Source organism: Leucopleurus acutus, assembly GCF_964270905.1.
Source record: "Leucopleurus acutus genome assembly, chromosome: 1".
Lineage (NCBI taxonomy): Eukaryota > Metazoa > Chordata > Mammalia > Artiodactyla > Delphinidae > Leucopleurus > Leucopleurus acutus.
The window spans coordinates 73312762-73333079 of record NC_139142.1 but is presented as its reverse complement, the minus strand read 5'-3'; the positions used below and the strand labels follow the sequence as shown (position 1 = coordinate 73333079).

The following is a 20318-nucleotide window of genomic DNA, read 5'->3' as shown; positions in this document are numbered from 1 at the left end:
GTCCTTGAACTCCTCATAGACCCTGGTTGGTGGGGAACACAAGGGTGACTTTTTTTTTTTTTTTTTTAATTTTGCGATATACCCTCTTTCGTCTCTGAGGAACTGAACTGGGCAAGTACAGATGGCGCGAACTCAGGGGGCCTTTCCCTCTGCCCGCAACCCTAAAACCTAGCACTTTATATTTTCTTCTTAGATCTTCACTAAGGATTGAAAATAAAATTTTATTGAAAAGGAATCAGCATCGGACTTGTTGAGAGAAGAAGGCAGCAGGGTCACAGAGAGATGATGGGGATGTAACCTGAGGGCAGGGCACTCGGGTTCTCTTCCTGCTGGCATCTCTGGGCCTCTTTCCTCTCCTTCAGACACAGGTTCGGGCTAGCAAGCTGTCTGGGCTAGGAAGCTTCAGGTTCTGGGCCTGGCTCTCTACCCTCTAGGCAACCAGGATTAGGGAGAGGGTTGGGGTCAGCCAAAAAGAGGGGCACTGAGCCTATGACCACTGTAGCCACCTTCATAAGGGAAATCCGGTGTCCACAGTCCTTGGCTAGAGGGCTCTGATTCCGCCTAGGGTTGGACTCTGGCCTGGAGGTCTCAATGAACAGACCTGAAATGATGAGCTGGAGGCCCTGGGGCCTGGCAGGGGAGGAAATCAGAGGGAAGAGTGGCTGAGCCTCCTGTGCCCTGGGCAGACCATGCCCTGGTGCCTCTTCTCCCGGTACCTGGGGCACTGTCACCCCAACTGAAGGCTGCTCCCAAACAGGTCTCCTCACTCTACCTGAGCACCATGACAGACAACATGACCTAGACTGCCACATCACTAGCACTCTGTCTGCTGGGATCCCAGGGGTCCAGATCCACCAACACCACTCTCCCTTGCCCCGTGTTTATCTTGCTCCCAAACTGGTAGTTCTTCTTCACAAGGCCACCGGTCATCCTACCTCATGCTACACTCATCTCCACCAGACTAGTTCACCACTTAACCCGACTGCCACAGCCTCCAGCTTCTCGCTTCCCGTACATGACACCAAACTGGCGGAGAGGTAGCCTCCCAGACCAGCTCCTTCCTGTCATGTCACTTTTATAAGCTTTGAGTGGCTCACTGACATGATCAAATCTGGATGTCTAGATTCTTGAGGAACTTCTTGCTGTCTCACCTGACAAACTTCACTGCTTTTGAGCCTTTCTGCCTCCTTGGACCTTCCTCATTGTCATCCTGAGAAGTCAGGAGCCCCAACAGGCATCTGCATAGGCAGTGAGGAAATTGGGTACTGAGTGTGCAGGTGCACAGGCCCTGCTGAAATCCCTCCTGCACTTTCACTTCATTTTCTGTTATACCCCACATCCAACCCATCAGCAAATCCTATCATTCCTTCCTTGAAAATCTATCCAGAATCTGACTCTGCTTCCCTAACCAAGACTGGTTCAAACACCATCATCTCTCACACCTCTTCTTTCTGCTTCCTTCCACATCTTTTCTGCTTCCACTCCTGTCCACCTTCAGCCCATTCTCAACACAGAAGAGATCCTCTTAACACATAAATCTTATCATGTCATTCCTCTGCTTGAAATCCTCCATTGGCTTTCAATTCACTCAGGGTAAGAGCCCAAATCCTTACAATGGCCTTCAAGGTGATATGGCCCCATTCTCCTTTCTAACCGCACCCCTTGCTATTCTTCTCCTCAGTTACTTTGCTCCAGGTCCCCTGAACCCACCAGACATTTCTGCCTCAGGACCTTTGCACTTGCTGGTTCTTTTGTCTAAAACACTCTTCCTTCAGGTAAGCACATGACCTGCCCCCTCTCTTCAGAGAGGGCTTCCCTGAGCACCCAACCCGAATAGCAGCCCTCACTATTCTCTATTCTCTTATGCTGCCTCATTTTTCTTCATAGCACTGATTACCACTTCACACATTTCTATTTGTCTACTTGTTTATCGTCACTCCTTCCCTATTCCATGGGAACAGGGACTTGTTTTGTTCATTGCTATATCTCCAGTGTCTAGAGTAGTGCCTGGCACATGGTAGGCATGTAATAAATACTTGTTGAATGAATGGACAGATGAATGAGCAAATTACTGTGTCCTTTATCTCTTAAACTAGGTCCTAAGCACCTTAAGGGCAGGTGTCCCCACTTTATCATATTTGTGCCCCAGCGTGAACACTTGTGAACACTGACAATATATGTACAGTGATCGAAACAATTTGTAAGTATCATGTAGAAACCAATTTAGCCAAGCACCGTGGAATAGGGATTGGGAACACTGGAATTCAAAAGAGCAGAGTTCCCAACCAGGCTGCCACTAAGGAGCTGTGTGGTCTGGAACAAACAGTCCATATGGGCCTCTGTTTTCTCATCTGTAAAGGCAAGTCTTGGACTAGATTTTGAAATCCCGTTCAGCCTTGATATTCTGTGGTGGTAAATTTAGGGCAATTGCACATTCCTCTGACAAACATTTGCTGAGCTAAGTTGCAGGCACTAATGGAAAAAACAAGAACCTCTCAAGAGTTCCCGGATTGAAGGAACAAAATAAAATAGGGTCAGCTTGGCTGCAATAAGAGCTGAGTCTTTTTTTTTTTTTAATTAAACTATAGTTGACTTACAATATTGTGTTACTTTCAAATGTATAGCAAAGTGGTTCAGTTATGTATTTTTCCAGATTCTTTCCATCATAGGTTATTACAAGATATTGAATATAGCTCCTTGTGCTATACAGTATGTCCTTATTGGTTATTTATATATAGTGGTGTGTATCTGTTAACCCCATATTCCTAATTTATCCCTCCCTCCCCTTTCCCCTTTGGTAACCATAAGTTTTTTTCCTATGTTTGTGAGTCTGTTCCTGTTTTGTAAATAAGTTCATTTGTGTTCTTTTTTAGGTTCTACATATAAGTGATATCATATAATATTTGTCTTTCTCGGTCTGACTTCACTTAGTATGATAATCTCTAGGTCCATCCATGTTGCTGCAAAAGGATTATTTTGTTCTTTTTTATGGCTGAGTAGTATTGTATTGTATATATGTACCACATCTTTTTTATCCATTCATCTGTTGATGGACACTTAGGTTGCTTCCACATCTTGCCTGTTGCAAATAATGCTGCTATGAACATTGGGGTGCACATGTCTTTTCAAATTAGAGTTTTCGTCTTTTCCAGATATATGCCCAGGAGCAGGATTGCTGGATCATAGGTAGCTCTATTTTTAGTTAGTTTTTTTAAAAAATTTATTTATTTTTGGCTGCGTTGGGTCTTCCATGCTGCGCGCGGGCTTTCTCTAGTTGTGGTGAGTGGGGGCTACTCTTCGTTGTGGTGTGCGGGCTTCTCATTGCGGTGGCTTCTCTTGTTGCAGAGCACGGGCTCTAGGCGCACGGGCTTCAGTAGTTGTGGCACCCAGGCTCAGTAGTTGTGGCTCACGGGCTCTAGAGTGCAAGCTCAGTAGTTGTGGCGCACAACTTAGTTGTTCTGCGGCATGTGGCTTAGTTGTTCTGAGGCATGTGGGATCTTCCTGGACCAGGGATCAAACCTGTGTCCCCTGCATTGGCAGGCGGATTCTTAACCACTGAGCCAGCAGGGAAGTCCCTATTTTTAGTTTTTTAAGGAACCTCCATACTTTTTTCCATTATGGCTATGCCAATTTACATTCCCACCAACAGTGTAGGAGGGTTCCCTTTTCTCTACACCCTCTCCAGCATTTATTGTTTGTAGACTTTTTAATCATGGCCATTCTGATTGAAGTGAGGTGATACCTTATTGTATTAATAGTTTGGGGAGACTTCCCTGGTGATCAGTGGGTAGGACTCCATGCTCCCAATGCAGGGAGCCCGGGTTCGATCCCTGGTCAGGGAACTAGATCCCACATGCATGCCCCAACTAAGAGTCCGCATGCCACAACTAAGAAGTCTGCATGCCTCAACTAAGAAGTCTGCATGCTGCAACTAAGAGATTCTGCATGCAGCCAAAGTAAATAAATATTTTTAAATAAAGTAAAATAAATAGTTTTGACTTGCATTTCTCTAATAATAGCGATGTTGAGCATCTTTTCATGTGCCTGTGAGAGCCATCAGTATGTCTTCTGTGGAGAAACGACTATTTAGGTCTTCTGCCCATTTTTTGATTGGGTTTTTTGTTTTTTTTGATATTGCGTTGTATGTGCCGTTTGTATATTTTGGAAAGTAAGCCTGTGCCGGTCGCATCGTTTGCAAATATTTTCTCCCATTCGGTAGGTTTTTTCCTTTTGTTTATGGTTTCCTTTGCTGTGCAAAAGCTTCTAAGTTTGATTAGGTCCCATTTGTTAATTTTTGGCTTTATTTCTTTTGCCTTGGGAGATGGATCTAAGAAAATATCGCTGCAGTCTATGTCTGAGAATGTTTTGCCTAGTTCTCTTCCAGGAGTTTTATGGTGTCATGTCTTATTTAAGTCTTTAAGCCATTTTGAATTTATTTTTGTGTATGGTGTGAAGAGTTGAGTCTTAATAAAGAGGCAGAAGCATGCCCTGGAGTCAAGACTGGGAAGGATATTCTAGGCCAAAGAAATGGCTGTGCGAAGGCAGGAGGCATGGGGAATGGGATATTTGTAACTACAACCATACAACTTATATTACACAAAGAATTTTTGAGACAAAACAGCTTTTGTACGCCGAGAAGTGTGCCCTGCATCCAGCAAAACTGAAGTCTCAGCCAGGAAAACATTCACAACAGCCAGGTGAGGAATGCCACAACCTAAACTGTTCAGATTTAGGAAATGACCCGGCCCGTGCCCTCGCTGCTTCCTGTGAGGTCTTTCTTCCCCAACGACCTGGGGCGGCTCCAAGGCCACCTCATACCCGTTTCTACCTCCCTAGCTCACCATAGCCCCTAGGCTGGGAACAAAGGCGGACCAACCAATTGCTACTCGGTGGGATTTGGGGGAAAAGGCAAGGTCTAACCGCAGGTCAGGCGCCCCAAACAGGGCGTGGCGGTTGCCCTTGGCATGCTGCAACCTCCCCGGTAGTTGAAGCACCCTTGTTACCAGGCTCGCTGCAGGCGAGGCTGGGGTCTGCTCCCCGCTCATTGGTCCGCAGAGAAGCACCTCTGAGGAACCCCTGTTGCCCAGGCGAGGACGAGAGCCCATTGGTCGGGACACCTCACAATGCCCCCCCCACCCCCGCGCGTGCAGGGTTCTTCCCATTGGTTCGCTGCCTGCCTCGGGAGTCCCCTGTGGCCTCCAACCAGGCAGCCTACTTGGCGCCCTGCAGCCAGTGCCCCCAAGCTGACCCTGCTCCCCATTGGCTGCTTTGGGGGCCGCCGCCATCTAATGAGGAGGGAGGCGCAGAGTACCAGAGCACGCGCTCCCTGCGGCGGGATCTAGCCCTGCAGCCTCGGGACCGGGCAGGGGCCGAAGCTGTGCAAAGGCCGAGAGACCGGCTTCTCTACGGAGGACACCCGTTCTCCCTCCGGACCTGGTCTGGGTCGCAGCTCGGGCTTCCCGTCGCGGAGCTGTGCATCTCCAAGTCTGGAACCCAAGCCGCGAGGCTCCAGTAAGTACGAAGCACCCACGCAGCGTGCGAACCGGCTCAGGGCGCACGGAGAGAGTGTCCCTGCTCCTGTGTATCCAGTGTGCGTCTCCATTTACTTATCCCCTTAATCGTTTATCCACCCATCGTTTATCGGTTCGTTTATTTGGCATTCTGGGTGCACTTGCTGCGCCGCTTGTCCACATTCTTCTCTCCGACGGGTGTTGGGAAATCCTGTGCCCTGAAGAATTCGGACTGAGATCCGAACGGAAGAGTGGTGTAGACGAGGGTGCAACCCCGGAGCGACCATGTTCTACTATCCCAGCGTGCTTCAGCGCCACACCGGCTGCTTCGCCACCATCTGGTAAGGGAGGGCTGAGCCAGGGTGGGCGCACCGGGAGGGGCGCCCAGGGATCCCAGCCTGAGGGCTTCTCCTCCATCCTCACTCCTCGTCCTTCTTCCAGGCTGGCGGCAACGCGCGGCACCCGGTTGGTGAAGCGTGAATACCTGAAGGTGAACGTGGTGAAGACCTGGTAAGGCCCAGAAAAGGAAAGAGGGGCCTGGGGCCATTGTGGGTTAGGGGATGGATTACGCTGGGCTGTGGGGCTGGTCTTTGGCGCAGCGGTGATCAGGGTGCATCGTTCCCCCAGCGAGGAAATCCTCAATTACGTGCTGGTACGAGTCCAGCCCCCGCTGCCAGGCCTGCCGCGGCCCCGCTTCTCCCTTTATCTCTCAGCCCAGCTCCAGATCGGCGTCATTCGGGTCTACTCTCAACAATGCCAGTACCTTGTAGGTAAGGCTAGAAGGCTCTGAGGTGGGGCAGAGCTGAGCGGTCCTCCCATGGGCTGGCACCCTATCTTGTCCTCCCTGCCCTCAGAGGACATCCAGCACATCCTGGAGCGCCTGCACCGGGCCCAGCTGCGGATCCGCATTGATATGGTGGAGACTGACCTGTGAGTGTGTCCCTGGGACTGGGACCACCCAGTCTTTGGAAGGGAACCTCCCTGCTTGGCCTCAGTCCTTGATAGCCCCCATTCTCCCTCAGACCCAGCCTGCTGCTGCCTAATCACCTGGTCAGGATGGAGGCTCTGGAAGATGCTCCAGACCCCTTTTTTGGGATGATGTCTGTGGAGCCCATACTGCCCAGTCCCTTCAAAATCCCTCAGGTAGGTCTCATTCCCCCTGGACACCTCAGACTGATGAGTTGCCAGTCTGACACTTGGGTGGGGGTGGGATGGGAGCCTGCTCCAGCTCTGCCCCACAGAAGTCATTGCAGTGCAATTGCCATGGTGGACCCATCCAGACAAGTCTGCTGCACTTACCTATTCAGGACCAACCTAGAGGCAGCTCTCGTCTCCACACCATTCCAAGAGCCAAGCCCGCAATCCACGCCCTCAGTGTCCCTCGGCACTGGGTTTCCCATGTCCTTGTCCATCCATTCCTAACACCCCTACAGCTTAGACAGTGTTACTTCCTTCCTTCAAAGACATCTCTAGGTCTTCCCTGGTGGCGCAGTGGTTGAGAGTCCGCCTGCCGATGCAGGGGACACAGGTTTGTGCCCCGGTCCGGGAAGATCCCACATGCCGCAGAGCGGCTGGGCCCGTGAGCCATGGCCGCTGAGCCTGCGCGTCCGGAGCCTGTGCTCCGCAGCGGGAGAGGCCACGGCAGTGAGAGGCCCGCGTACAGCAAAAAAAAAAAAAAAAAAAAAAAGACACCTCCAGTGGCTCCCCACTGCCAACAGAATACTAGCATTTAAGGTTCTCCATACCCTGGTCCAGAGGTAGCCATCCCTAGACATCTCTCAGCACATCTCCTGGGCATCTTTGGCTCTCAAACCCCAGCCTGGCCCCTATGCCCCAAAGATGCCACATTTACTTCTTTACTTTTGCTGTTTCCCTAGGCCATAATGGTCACCCCCCATTCTCTTACAGACAAAGCTCAATTTCTACACTTTTCTATCAAGTCTTTATACGACTCCCGGCCAGAACCAAATGTTCTAGAACTCAGCACATCACTAGGGCCTTGTTTATCCTTTGTGTTGACTCTTTCTTTTTAATTTATTTTCTTTTTCAAAACAAACAGCTTTTATTGAAGTGTAGATGATTTGCAGTGTTGTGCTAGTTTCAGGTGTACAGCATCCTTTGGCTGGCTCTTGCTGGGGTCGTATACAAACTCGTCTCCCCACTAGACCATATATAGTCCTTAAGATCGAGAATCTTTTCTGTTCCCACTGTCCCCAACACTTGACATAAGGCTGCAGTACTTCTTTCCCAGACAAATGAACACAGTCTAGATGATTGGGTGGGGGCGGGAACGGGAGGAAAGGAAACCGGATGGTGAGTGGGTTCACTGCATGCTGCTGTCAGTGCCACAGAATTAGGCATAAAGGGCTACCACTGTCCAGTCCATTGTCTGAATAAGGTTGTGAAAATGGGGAAGCAGGGCGCTGAAGCTGAACCCTATCTTTTGTCCCCAATCCCTCCCCAAAGATTCAACACCTCCTAGAGGCTGTGACCCCAGAGAGAGTTCTTGAAGAGATCCCTCCTGAAGTTCCTATAGAGCCAGGTGAGCAGAGAGAGCCTTCTCTTTGGTGAGAGGTAGAGGAACGTCTAAGAGCTGAAGAAATCACTGTCTTTGAGCTTCTTTCAGGAGCGAGGCCCTGTGAGGGGCACTGTATGTGTATAATGTCGTTACTGCTCACAAGAGTCCTATGAGATCAGAATTATTATCCCCAGTTTACAGATGAGGAAAGTGAAGCCCATAGCGGTTAAGCGATGTGTCCTGGGTCAGCTTGCCAGTGACTGGCCGGGGCCTGACTAGAACCCAGGTGGACTTGACTCCAGAGTCCATGCTTTTGCCTTACCACATGGGTGGGGGGACTTGGAAAGGAACACCGGGCTGGTGTGACTTCCCTCCTCTCCAGAAAGGATTCTGGTCACTGCACCGTCTCCTGAGGCCATCACGCTCCTGGAGGTGGAGCCCATACGTATGCTAAAGATTGAGGTGAGCTGACCCCCTGCACATGGAGCCTGAGGCCCGAGTCCTGCTTCTGCTGGCCCAGCCCCCCTGCATCTGCTTCCTTCTGCCCCCAGAGTCCTGCCTTCTCCACCTCCGTTTCCCCACCACTGCCCCCAGCGCCGGAGCACCCACGGGCTTCCTCGGTCTGGCCCAGCCCTGTGGCATGTCTTCTCAGACAGAAATGGAATTGAGTCCCCTCACCTTGGTTCTCCCTCTCCTGACAGGGTGAACGGGACCTCCCAGAGATCAGCCGCCGAGACTTGGACCTGCTGATCGCAGAGGAGGAGGAAGCCATCTTGTTAGAGGAACGTCGGCTAGGCAGGTCCATGTGGCCGCGTAGGGCCCGCCCGGTGCTGGATGGTCAGGCCTCCGGCACGGGCAGTCTGGGCTGGGCAGTGTTCCCATCTCTTCTGTGTTCTGAGCCCTGATCTTCTCTTCACAGAGTACGAAGAGGAGCTCCGGGCCCCAGAGAGGGAGGTCACAATCCCCCCGCCCTCACCTCTAGCTCTTCCAGAGTAAGGGCAGGAACCCCTGGGCCAGGTAGGGGTCATTGCTGGGAGGGTATCTTCATTCTCTTGCCCATTTCCCCTCAGGGTGGAGGAGGCTGCAGAGCCACTTCCGCCGAAGCCACCAGCCTGGGAGCCTGAGGCCCTACTTCCTGGTGAGTACCTGCCATGCCAGGGTCCTTCCCGGGGGTCCCTGTACAGCTGCTGCAGACAGTGGCCCTGTATTCTAACTTGCTGAAGGGAGGACTCTAGCATCTCGCCTGGGTGGCTTTGAGGACAAAGGGTGTGGGGCAGAGCTGGGACCTCGAGTGTTTTTGCAGAGGTAACCCCCCCGCTGGAGCTGCGTCTGCCAGCCCCACCCAGCCCAGAGGTGAGTAATGCTCCTCCAAGCCGCCTCCTTTTCGCCCTCCTCTGCCAGAACTGCTCACCCACTTTCAGTTTCCCCAAGCCAAAGGCCACTGCTAGCTTCCACAGGCCTTTGAGCAAATTAGTAAAAGGTGCCCCGTCCACACCCCATTTTATCGGGATGGGCACCTCATACAGGGTGGGAGCTGCACCCTCTCCCAGGGCACCGCTAGGGATGGCAGGTTGGGGCATGTCTGCAGTCCACGAGGACCACAGGGAAAGGAGTAACGGGTAGCCTTGCTCCCACCTCCCCTCCCCCCTCAGCGGAGGAGGCCCCCAGTCTCCCCACCTCCCAGGGTCCCACCTGCCCGCCGCCGCCGCTTATTATTCTGGGACCGGGAGACCCAGATACCCCGGAAGGAATTCCTGGAACAAATGCAAACCAGAGCCCACTGCCGGGAGTGTGTGAGTACAGCCCAGGCTCTGGAGGGATGGAGGGAAGCAGGTGCACATTGGGTCTCTTAAACTCCCGGGGTGGGGGTGGGGGGCATGAGAACAGTCCCCAAAGTGCACATGCTGGGGGTTTGCCCACATACCACTTCATTACCCCATCTAGCACATCCAAGGGCATCAGTTGAAAGTCCTTTTAACAACGAGCAGAGAATGAGCCTGAAAGAGCTAGAAGGCCAGAGGCCCTGGAACAAGGCACTGCAGGTGGGTAAGGAGCAGTGGCTCCTTCCTAACCAGCCTTCTGGCCTTTCCTACCACACAGCCAATGGTGCAGCCTCCTGAGAGGATGATCACGAGCCCTGCAGAGCTGTTCCGAACCCCGACTCACTGTGAGGAATGGTGGGAGCTGGTGTGTGGGATCCTCTGAACCCCTGTCCCTCACTCCTGGTGTTCCTCACGCCTCAAACCCTCTCCCTGCTGCCCCGTTGTCAGCTGGCCGGCTACCCCAAGAACTGCTGGCTTTCTGGACCCACTGTGCCCAGCCACTCCCACTAGCACTCAGGAGAAGGCCGCCCCTGGAGCCTGAGGAAGAGGAAGCTGAGAGGGAGGCGGCAGCTGAGGAGGAAAGGAGAAAGGCTGAAACTCCAAGCGATATCGAGGTAACGGCACCCTCACTCCTTCCTGCTTTGCCTGAGCTCCAACAGCCTGCTTTTTTCTGCCCACGTGAGCCATGGGCACCAGGTCCCAGCCAGGCTGGTACAGGGCTAGACCTGCTTCACCCCTGCCCCCGGTGCTTCTGTGATGGCTTGGGGTCTTAGTTCTCCTTCTCTCATCTCCAGGTCCTGAGGGAGGCCCTGGAGCCCAGTGTGCCCCTCATGCTGCCTTCAGGTAAATATCTGGAAAAGGGACGGTGGAGACCACCACCCTGACCACTGTCCCAGGAAACTGGTGCTCCAACTGCTGACAGTTCTCGTCAGCGCACTTAACATAAGGAAGCACAGACTGAGTCTCTTCAGTCCCCTCCCCCCACCCCCGGGTACTTTTAACAAGTCACTGCCAGCTCTGGCACCCAGGTGGACCAGGTGGCCCCCAAATCCCAACTGCTCAGATGCAAACAAACCCACTCAGGACCTTCCCCTCCCCCTGACAGAGATCTCCCTAGAAGCGGCTGAGGAGGAGAAGACCCGCATCAGCCTCGTGCCCCCGGAAGAACGGTGGTAAGCGGCAGCCCCAGCTAGGATGGCTGTACCCCTCGTCACTGTCACCGCTGCCACCTTCCCTGCTCCACCCAACTCCCGTGTTCTCCTAGGGTCTGGGCTGAGGAGCCAGAAGCCCCTGCATTGCCCGTGGTGCCTGAGCTCCCTGAGGTGCCTGTGGAGATGCCTGTGGAGCTGCCCCCAGAGCCTGAGCTGCTCTCGCTGGAGGCTGTGCACAGGTACCAGGAAGGGCATGCCTCCGTGGGTGGCCTGGGCTGCAGCCTCAGCTCACAGTTCTTGACCCCCACAGGGCAGTGGCACGGGAGCTGCAGGCCAAGAGGGAGCCTGACTTCAGCAGCCTGGTGCCACCTCTCAGTCCCCGTAAGGTGGCCGCCCGGGTCTTCTACCTGCTCCTGGGTGAGCGAGGAATGTGTGTGCCTGTGTGGGGGGTGGGGAGTGGACACACAGGCCAGCGGCTGCTGTAGGGACCCTCTCCTCTGACCAGCCCTCTCCTCCCCTCTTGACCAGTGCTTGCTGCACAGCAGATCCTTTGTGTGAAACAAGAGGAGCCATATGGGCGCCTCCTGATCCAGCCAGGGCCCCGATTCCACTGCGGTTAGAGCCAATTTACAAAGCTGCCAGGGAACCAGCTATGGTAAACGGTGTCCTGCCTCACTTCTGAACACGGGTCTCTATCCTTCCTGCTCCCAGCGCTACTGTTCAAGAAGAAAATAAACTGCCTTTATTACAGGATGGTGTCATGACTCCGTTTGTATTGTCCCAGCACGACAGACCCAGCCCTAGCAGACACCCCGGTAAGACGGCAAGTAGGGCTGAGACTCCAAGTGGGTATGAGGCCCAGGCCCAGAATCTTTGGTAAGGCGTGAGCTGCAACTGGGCAGAGAGCTGGTCTCAGGCGTGGGCAGGCTCTGTTCTCTCTGGCCCAGCTGCAGCCCGCAGTCTAGGTGAGGCCCAGGATGGCCTGGAGCTCCTGGGCCTTGTTGCCAGGCAGGGAGCCCAGTGCTGAACGGAAGCTGTCAGCGTGCTGTTTGGCCAAGAACGTGAGCAGCAGCAGCAGCGATGCCCTGGTGTCTGGGTGGAGAGTGAAGGGGGAGGAGTCTGCGGAGGGCCGGCCCCCACCCCTAGCTGCCCCAGGCCCCCTGAGCCCTGCTGCTCCCCACCTCCCCCCAGCCCTGCCCACAACTGCCACCGTCACCTGGTGGGACCTTGTTCTCGGCCAGGATGAGGCTGCAAATGCGCAGGAGCTCTGGAGCCACATCTACAACCTGTGGGGAAAGAAGGGCTGACTTGGGCAGAAGCACCCCTGGGCCCCAGCGCTGGGGTGGGTGGTAGGAGCCCCGAAGAGGCAGTCTCCCTCCCACCTGGGCTGTTAATCAGCATTGCTCAAACAACCGTGAACCATGAGAAGAACCCTGAAACAGGGTGGTAGCAATGTGTTCTGTTTGTTTGATTTTCGGAGAGCATGAGACTGTGACCAAAAGTATCTGAAATCACGGCCTAAAGACCAAAAGAAGCCCAGACACTCAGGAGCTCCACCCACAGAGTAGTCTGCGAAGATGCAAGACAAAGGTGATGGACACAAGAGCACTGGGACAAGCGTTCCCAAAGCTAGCCACTTGCTGCAGACAAATCTCATTCAGAAAGCAGAGCTGCTCTGACTGGAAAGGATGGTGGGGTGGCCCAAAGGGCCCAGGCTCCATGGAGCACAGTCTCAAAGAGCCTGCTCTAGGAAATCAGCCTAGGAAAGCTGCGACTTCTGGCTCAGACCAGAGGGTGGAAATGAAACCTCCCTGAGGAAAAATGCTACGCGGTGAGAGGAAGCCCCTCCTCCCCTCTTAAAGGCCTTGGCTGCCAATCCTTGCACAGCAACAGGAAAGCTGAGCAGAGCAGCTTAAACTGATGCCAACCCTGCCCGTCAATGAGACTGGAGCATCAAGCCCCCTCTAAGGGCCCCAGCATCGCGGTTACCTGGTCTGGGCTGCTCTGGTACAGGAAGCTGAAGAGGTGCCCTAAGGTGACCCACTCCTCCAAATCCTCCTTCAGTGGCAAGGCGTGCAGCAGGGCAGCCAGCACCTGGACACACAGAAGACTCTGGCCTCCTGCCCTGCACCCTCCTCAGCTCCCTGGCCCTGCCTGATGCCCCCACCCCTCACCTGGGGCTCCGGTTTCCTCGTGGGACTGGCCATCAGCAGGCGGGCGAGTGCCCCACAGATGTTGTCATGGACACGATCATGGCGCTCCCTCGCCAGGAGGGGCAGCAGGAGCCCCAGCAGCTTGGGGAAGTGTCTGGTCCACAGTCAAGGAACAGGCACACGGGGAGACTGCGCCCATCCCGAACCCCAGGGACACCCTCCCAACCCCATCTGGGCCCCCTCCTGCAAGCCGAGGATACTCCTGGGCAGGGCGACCCCCATGCTCCGCCAGCACGCCCAGCCCAAAGACGGCATTGCTCCGCACCTCGGGGTCCGCCTCCCGGGCAGTGCTCAACAGCACGGGGAGCAGCCGGGACACAAATTGGGCCGAGGCGGCACCCAGGCCCTGAATGGACTCTGCCAGCGTCCCCACCGCAAAGGACTTCTCTGCCACTGTGCAGCCCTGTTTCTGGTGGGGTGAGGAGTGCGAGTCAGCCTGGGACTGGGACCAAGTGGGGAACTGAGCACAGGGGGCACAGGCCGAACGGGGCTCGAAGCCAGAGGACAGAGCACTCACCGTCTTGCACAGCAATAATGGCAGGAAGCCGGCAAAGAAGGGGGCAAAGGCATCTCCCCCGGCCGCAGCGGCCAGGGCAGGGATGGCCTCGCCAGCATGCTCCAGCAACATGGCGTCGTATTCAGCCTGCAGGGCCAGGTCAGAGACTGGGGGCGCCTCCCACCGCACTCCTCCACGGCTGCAGGTGGTCTCCCTGAGGGCTGCCCTTGGTTGACGGGACTGGCCCCTTCCAGGCTGGGTTTGTTTGCAGCCCAGCTTTCCCTCCTGGTCCTCCTACTCCCACTATCAATCCAAGCCTGCCCCGAATCCCCACCCCCAGGAAGCCTTCCTTGAACACCCACTGCCTTAGCGGGAGTTGGGTGGGTTGTTCCGAGCCACTACCAATCTTTTAGCAAGCCCTGTACCCCCAGGCCAAGCCAAGCACACTGTCCACCCCGCCCCGTGGAGACCAACTGGGCTGCCTGGTCCCAGTTTGCACCCGTAGCTCTTACCTGGTCCTCATCCTCCTCCTGGTCGGCGTCCTGACAAGCTGTCTGCAGGAAGAGGGCGCTCAGCTCAGTCTGGGCTCTCCTGCCCCTTCTCCCTTCCGTGGGTGGAAGGACGGGGAAGCTGGACTGGTAGCCTCCGGCTAGCCCCACCCAAGGCTGGGCCACCTCCTCACCCTGCAGCCCGCCGGCCGGCCCCTCACCTTCCTCTGCAGCACACCCTTGAGCGCGTGGCAGATCTCAGCAAGCCGCCCAGGGGGCTGCAACGCCAAGCTCCCAGAGCCACGCAACACCGCCGTCAGGGCCGCCAGCACGGCCATCACCACCTGGCGCTCCCGCTCCCCGTTCACTGCCCGCACGTAGGATGGCACCACCCGGGCCAGGGCGGCCTGCAGAGCTGGGGACATGATTGGCTGAAGCCTTGGTCAGCCCCTGCGCCCTCCCCACCCACCCCCTGCTTCCAGAGGCCCCAGCCGGGCGCCGGCCTCGCCTTCTCACCAGCAGTGTTGGGTTCCGAGGGGCAGCTCTGACAGGCTTTGTGCAGCGCACAGCAAAACTGACCCAGGGCCTCATGGGCTGCCTTCCGCACGCTCAGGTGAGGGCACTGCGGCACGAGGAGGGGCAGGACGTGTGTGCTGCATGCAGGGCCGTCACAGCTCCTAGCCCCCAGACCCCACCCGCCCCACTCACCTCCAGCAGTGTGAACACTTCTTCAAAGACAGTCTCCATGTAGGGAAGGAAAGCCACACTGTGGACAGACACACCGCCATGGGGAAGGGGCGCCCAGGAGAGGTTCCCTGTGCCGAGGAGAGGCCGATGCTCACCTGGCATTCACAGAGATCTCCCCCAGTGCAGCACAGGCGTCTTCCTTCTCATCGAAAAAGGCGTTTTCCACGCTGTACCTAGAGTAAGATGGGGAGGCAGCAGCAATCAGGCGCCAGTAGAAGCAGAGCTGGCCCTGGGCCCTTGTCCAAGCCAGGATCCCCCAGACCAGAACGGCAGCCTCCGCACCCTGAGACCTCTGAGTCCTCCTCCTCTTCCGAGTCCTCCTCCACAAGCTCCTCCTCTTCCTCCCCACCGTGCTCATCGTCAAACAGAAGGAAGGTGCTGCTTCCAGTGCACTGAGGCTGGAATGGGGAGGCACAGCAGGGACTTTGGCTCAGCTGGGCCCAGGAGAGAGATCCCATCCCAGGCCTGGCCGTCCCCACCTGGCCCAGCCCACCCTGTCTGCTCACCACAATGCCCTGGGTGGAACGCAATGACAACAGCATGAGTGTGGTGATTCGTGGCAGGTGGGGAGCGAGGCTCTCACCCATCAGCCCCGATAAGGCTGCAAACAGGCTGTACCTGGCGGAGACAGACAGAAGCTGTATAGTCCTACCTGCTGTAGCCAGACAGGATGGGGGAGCCCGGGGAACCCACGGTCCAGAACCAGAGGACTGGGGTCTGGGTGGGGGCGGGGTGAGGGCTCACTCACGTGCAGCGCCGCAAGTCAGGGTCGTCTACCTGGTCACACAAGCCCAGCCCCAGCTGGCAGCATTCCTCAGCCAGGGGCCTCATGGGCTCCCCTACTGCTCGCACCAGTACCCCAAGTGTCTCTGCAGAGGCAAGGGCTCGGTTAGCACCAGGATGAGGCACTAGGCCAGAGGTGTGCAGGGCCAAGGCCTGAGGGACCAGAGATAGCTGGGCGGGGGGGGGGGTGGGGTGGGGGTGGGGGGGATCCAGAAATCCCTTCTACTCCTGGGTAAGGTGCGAGCGCAGCTGCCCCGGGGCGATCTCGTGAACGACAGGTGAGCATCTGCCCTTCCCCAGCACTGGGAAGCCGGCCTAGGAGTGCCTCGCTCACCCAGGCTCTGGATCCGCACAGGCCGAAGGTCCTCATGGCCTGTCAACAGGAATTCCCGCAGGTGCTCCACGATGGTGGGGAAGTAGGGCAGTATGGAGGCCTGGGCAGCCGTGGCTGCGGCACGGAAGAGCAGAATCAGAGCTGGAGAGTGAGCAGGGACCATCTGCCGCAGGCATCCGGAGTGAACCCATGCTCCCACCTCCTGCCTCCGACTCACCAATGGCCCCCAGGGCGCTCACAGCCAGCTCCTTGGCCCGGGAGCTGCTGGGGTTTCTCAGAGGCTGCAACATATACTCCATGAGCTCCGTAAGGTAGTGCTGCACTTCAGGCCCTGTGGGAAAGGGCACCCCTCTACCAACCAACCCAGGTCTCCTACCTGCCTCCAGGCCGACCCTCCCTGTGGCCCTGCCACATCCCTCTCCCCACCACGGGCAGTGGTTCGGGGAGCTGCACCTCCTGCCCCCTTCAGCCAAAGCGACAGCCCCATCCCCTCCCTCACACCCGCAAAGGGCATTGCCACCTAGGTTCTCCACGAAGTTCTCCAGGGCATAGCAGGCCTTGGCTAGGTGACGTGTGCACCCAGGAGGCACGGACTTCAGGTAGGCGAGGAGCAGTGGCATCACCTCCCCGGAATAGCTGCGAATGTGGGGCTGGGGGAAGGAGAAAGACGGCCTGAGTCAGCTCAACTGCAAGGCACGCACCTAAGTACTGATGGCAGCAGGGATGCCTGGGGGATGGGGCTGAGGGGAAGCTGGTCTCTGGGACAGGTGGGGACTCTGAAACAGTGGCTGCCCACATCGGCCTTGCTGACCTGTAGGTTCTCTGAGAACTGGCCCAGGGCAAAGAGCGCAGCATTGCGCACAACCTGTGACGGATCCTCCAGGCTCCTGCACACGATCTGTAGCAGTGGGGACAGCAGTCTGGATGGGGCGGGACAAGAGGGTGGAGTCTGAGGGGCAGGACCTGAGATCCCTGGGCTGAGCCATTCTGCTGTTTCCCCTGGGAAAACCAAGGCTTTTTGTCACCAGATGGGGAGCACCACCCGCTGACCCTGACAGCTGGGGTATCTTCCAAACCAGAACACTTGAATGTGGGAGCAGACACTATTGATGACTAGGCTCAAAGGACAAGCGGAGACCACGACTGCCGTGGGCAGTGTGGTCCTCCTCCCCATGGCCCACCCTAACTCCGAGACAGGGGAACAAATACCTCTGCCTGATGTGGTCCCCGGCTCCATCAGAGAGCACTGCCAGCACGAGGAGCCCAGCCTTGCGCTGGTATGGGCTCTGGCTCCGCAAAGCCTCTTCCAGCATGGGCATCTAGGGGAGCAGATGGCACTCTCCTGAAACCCCAGCACGAGCCTGCCTGTTCCTGCGGCAATAGGCCTTCCACACCTACCAGGGCCCAAACATCCTCAAGCTCGGGAGACTAGGCAAACCCAGGGGTAGGAGCACTGCAAAGACAAAGGCACACTTACCAGCAGGGGACAGAGCTTCTCAGGGGGCAAATAGAGTGCCAGCATGTCCACGACCTGGAAAAGGACAGGCAGACTTTGCTGGACTCCATCTCTGCCCCCCAACCTCCCCCAACGACCCAACACCCCTGCCCCCGGCCCCTGTCCCACATCCCACCTGAATGGCAAAGTGCTTGGGCGTCTCCCCCACCAGTCCAACATCCAGCTCTTCCTCCTCTGAATCCTGATCCTCAGGATCCAGCTGACCCAGGGTGGGCTCGGCAGCCATGATGGGGAAAAGGGTGTGCAGCAAGGGCGGTAGGAGGCGATTCTTCAATAACGCCTTAAAAGGGAGAATGGAACGGTGTCCCTGAGAATCTGTTCCCAAGACGGACTCACATTAGAAATTCCAGCCTTCCAGGCCACAGGGGGTCCAGGAGGAGATTCCCAATCTCCCAGCCAAGAGCTGGGCTGAGTCCAGACCCAGCCTGGAACATCTTAGCTATGGTACTTTACATAACCCCAGATAGACAGAAAGCTCCAAGAGTGAGATGAAGAAGAAGATAGAGGTGGGGTGATGTGTGTCAGAAGGCACTCACCTTGCTCTTGACTTTGACCAAGAAAGTGAGACAGCAGAGAATACGCACACGTATTGCATCACCTAGGGCCACGTTTCTAGCCACCTGCCCAGAGACCAACTCGAATCAGAAACGGGCAAGGAAACTCCCAGCAGAACAAGCACCAGGGACAGTGCCGACCCCAGGCTCACCTCCAGGCAGAATGTGAGGACCTCTGAGAGGTGGGAGGTGATGATGGGCAACTCTGACTCCAGCAATTCATCCAGGGCCTCCAAGGCCTCACAGGCCTTTGCCTGCCAGACAGAGAAGTCTCGGGGTTACTATACTCTTCTTCAGTGGACGAGGCTGAATGCTCCTGCACCCTCCTTCCAACAGAGCCCCTACCCGAATGTCCTCACCTCGTCTACAGGGATCAGAGTCTGCACAGCCACGATGAGCTTGGGCACCAACATTCGCACGAGAGGCTGGAGGACACAAGATGAGCTAAATCACAGAAAGCACGATGCAGCCTTATCTCCAACCCCAGAAGCTAGCAGCTTCCTCGAAGCCCGCACATAGGAGGAGCCTAGGCACAGCCACCCACAGGATCCCCTCTCAACTGTTAGGCAGGACAAAAAGCAGAGAAAGAATCTTAAGTAGCTCTGCATCCCGCAAGAGTGAGGAAACGAAAGCCCGAGGGTAGGGGGCCAGGGAAGGTGAAGGCCCACATCTCACCACATCATCAGTGCCAAGGTAAGGGGCCATGGTGGTCAGAGTGCGCAGGGAATAGAAGAGGAGCCCAGGAGAGCCCACATCACCAAGGGTCTCATTCAGAAGCCGAAGAAGCTCCCGGTGGTGGGGTCGGAAGGCCTCAGGCCGGGAGGTCACCACCACACTTAGCAGCAAAAGCCCCATCTGCCCAGGAAGAGGGGTTGAGAGGGAAAAGCTTACATGGTCTATCCAGCCTCTGGGTCCCTTCCTCCCACCAACCATGTGATAGTACCTCTCTCTCGGGGACGTGGAGGCTGCGGATACTGTGCTGAAGAAGCTGCATGAGCTGAGGCCAGGCCTCCAGACCTTCTTTTCGAAAAACGGTAGCAGAGAGCTGGGCCAGGCTAAGACTCACAGAATGCCTGCAAACAGGAGAGATTCCCCACCCCCAATCACCCTCCAGTACCCTTCCCTGTACGCGATGGCCCTGCCTCCACGGAGTGGCCAGGAGAGAAACCTCCAGGTGTGCGCACAGGGCCTCTGCCAAGTTGGGACACAGAAAACGTCTCAGAGGGACACTAGCAGCACAGTAGGCGTGCAGTCTGGTGAGGGTGACCTCACTCATGCTGAATTTCACTTCTGTTCTTCCGACTCGGCTTTGGCAGACCATCACAGCCCGCGCTCAAGAACTTTCGTCTTTAATACAGCTTGAGAGTCGTTCCTCCACCCCTGGTCTAAAACCTAAGTCCCTGCCCCCCAAAAGCCAGCCTGGAGCTGAAAAAGAAGGCAGAAACCCTGAGAAGCTCTCAGCCTAGAATCAGTTAGGGCCCGGAGAGGAGGCAGATAGGTACTTACTCTGTCTCTCTCTGAAGGACCGTCAGGATCAAAGACTTGATACTAGAACACAGGTGGCAAGTATTTGGCACCCAAGAACCGCCTCAGCCCGGCCCGCCCCACCCCTGGCCCAACCCACCTCTCCCGTTGCTCGGCCGCCAGCCGTCGCCAGCCGGTGCTCAGTCGTCTGCGGGTCAGTACGGCCGCGAACTGGCGGATCTGGGACGAGGAAGCAGGCACGTGAGGGCCCGGGCAGGAAGGTGCTGACCGGGTCGCCGAGGGCAGGAGCTGGGGCTTGACATGTGGCGTACTATAGGAAACTCCGCAGGAAGCGGCAGGAACCTTACCTGAGGGTCGCCCGCTGAGGCCAGCAGTTCGCAGAGCGCGGGCAGGGAGGCGGGGTCCCTAAGAGCGGTCTGGAGTTGCTCGGTGGCCTGGGGAGAGCCTGGGGTCAGAGTTGGGCCGTTCCCGCAACGCCTCCGCTGGCCCTGGCCCGGTCCCACCGGCCCCATACCCGGCGGATGCGCTCGGTGTCCGGCAGCAGCAGCTCCCGGAGGATCTGTTCCAGGCCGGCGGGCTCCATGGCAGCAGGGGAGCCGCCGCTGCTGGGCCGGAGGTGGGGGAGGGGCAGCACGTGGAGGCCCCGAAACCCGCTTCCGGCGGAAAGGGCGTTGCTCCGCGCCCCTCCCGTCACCAGGGT

General features: G+C 56.6%; 2 protein-coding genes across 3 annotated transcripts; one reads left to right on the top strand and one right to left on the bottom strand.

Moving 5' to 3' along the window:
• Positions 1 to 5494: 5494 nt before the first annotated feature.
• Positions 5495 to 11642, top strand: REC8 (REC8 meiotic recombination protein). Its single transcript, XM_082852256.1, has 19 exons — positions 5495 to 5851; positions 5952 to 6020; positions 6138 to 6280; positions 6365 to 6440; positions 6533 to 6653; positions 7977 to 8052; positions 8411 to 8490; positions 8730 to 8823; positions 8948 to 9020; positions 9099 to 9166; positions 9332 to 9381; positions 9681 to 9821; positions 10129 to 10195; positions 10299 to 10465; positions 10646 to 10694; positions 10957 to 11023; positions 11116 to 11241; positions 11313 to 11419; positions 11531 to 11642. The coding sequence occupies exons 1-19, from the start codon at positions 5796 to 5798 to the stop codon at positions 11620 to 11622; spliced, it is 1722 nt and encodes a 573-aa protein (XP_082708382.1). The 5' UTR covers positions 5495 to 5795; the 3' UTR covers positions 11623 to 11642.
• A 321-nt stretch (positions 11643 to 11963) lies between these two features.
• IPO4 (importin 4) lies at positions 11964 to 20228 on the bottom strand (the record flags this gene model as incomplete). Of its 2 annotated transcripts, XM_082852254.1 has the most annotated exons (30): positions 20133 to 20228; positions 19966 to 20052; positions 19758 to 19837; positions 19640 to 19681; positions 19077 to 19206; positions 18809 to 18988; positions 18493 to 18558; positions 18286 to 18387; positions 18116 to 18199; positions 17695 to 17859; positions 17541 to 17594; positions 17273 to 17382; positions 16875 to 16983; positions 16584 to 16713; positions 16281 to 16394; positions 16064 to 16177; positions 15695 to 15815; positions 15453 to 15564; positions 15229 to 15344; positions 15042 to 15119; positions 14908 to 14965; positions 14716 to 14821; positions 14421 to 14614; positions 14224 to 14265; positions 13733 to 13858; positions 13416 to 13624; positions 13177 to 13309; positions 12992 to 13096; positions 12219 to 12288; positions 11964 to 12094 (listed from the first exon to the last, which is right to left on the bottom strand). In XM_082852254.1, exons 1-30 carry the CDS (start codon positions 20199 to 20201, stop codon positions 11964 to 11966), a joined length of 3237 nt encoding a protein of 1078 aa, XP_082708380.1. In that variant the 5' UTR covers positions 20202 to 20228. The 2 variants fall into 2 exon arrangements, with proteins under 2 accessions (XP_082708380.1, XP_082708381.1); XM_082852255.1 differs by lacking the exon at positions 14421 to 14614 and having other exon boundaries at positions 14224 to 14315.
• Between the last annotated feature and the right edge of the window lie 90 nt (positions 20229 to 20318).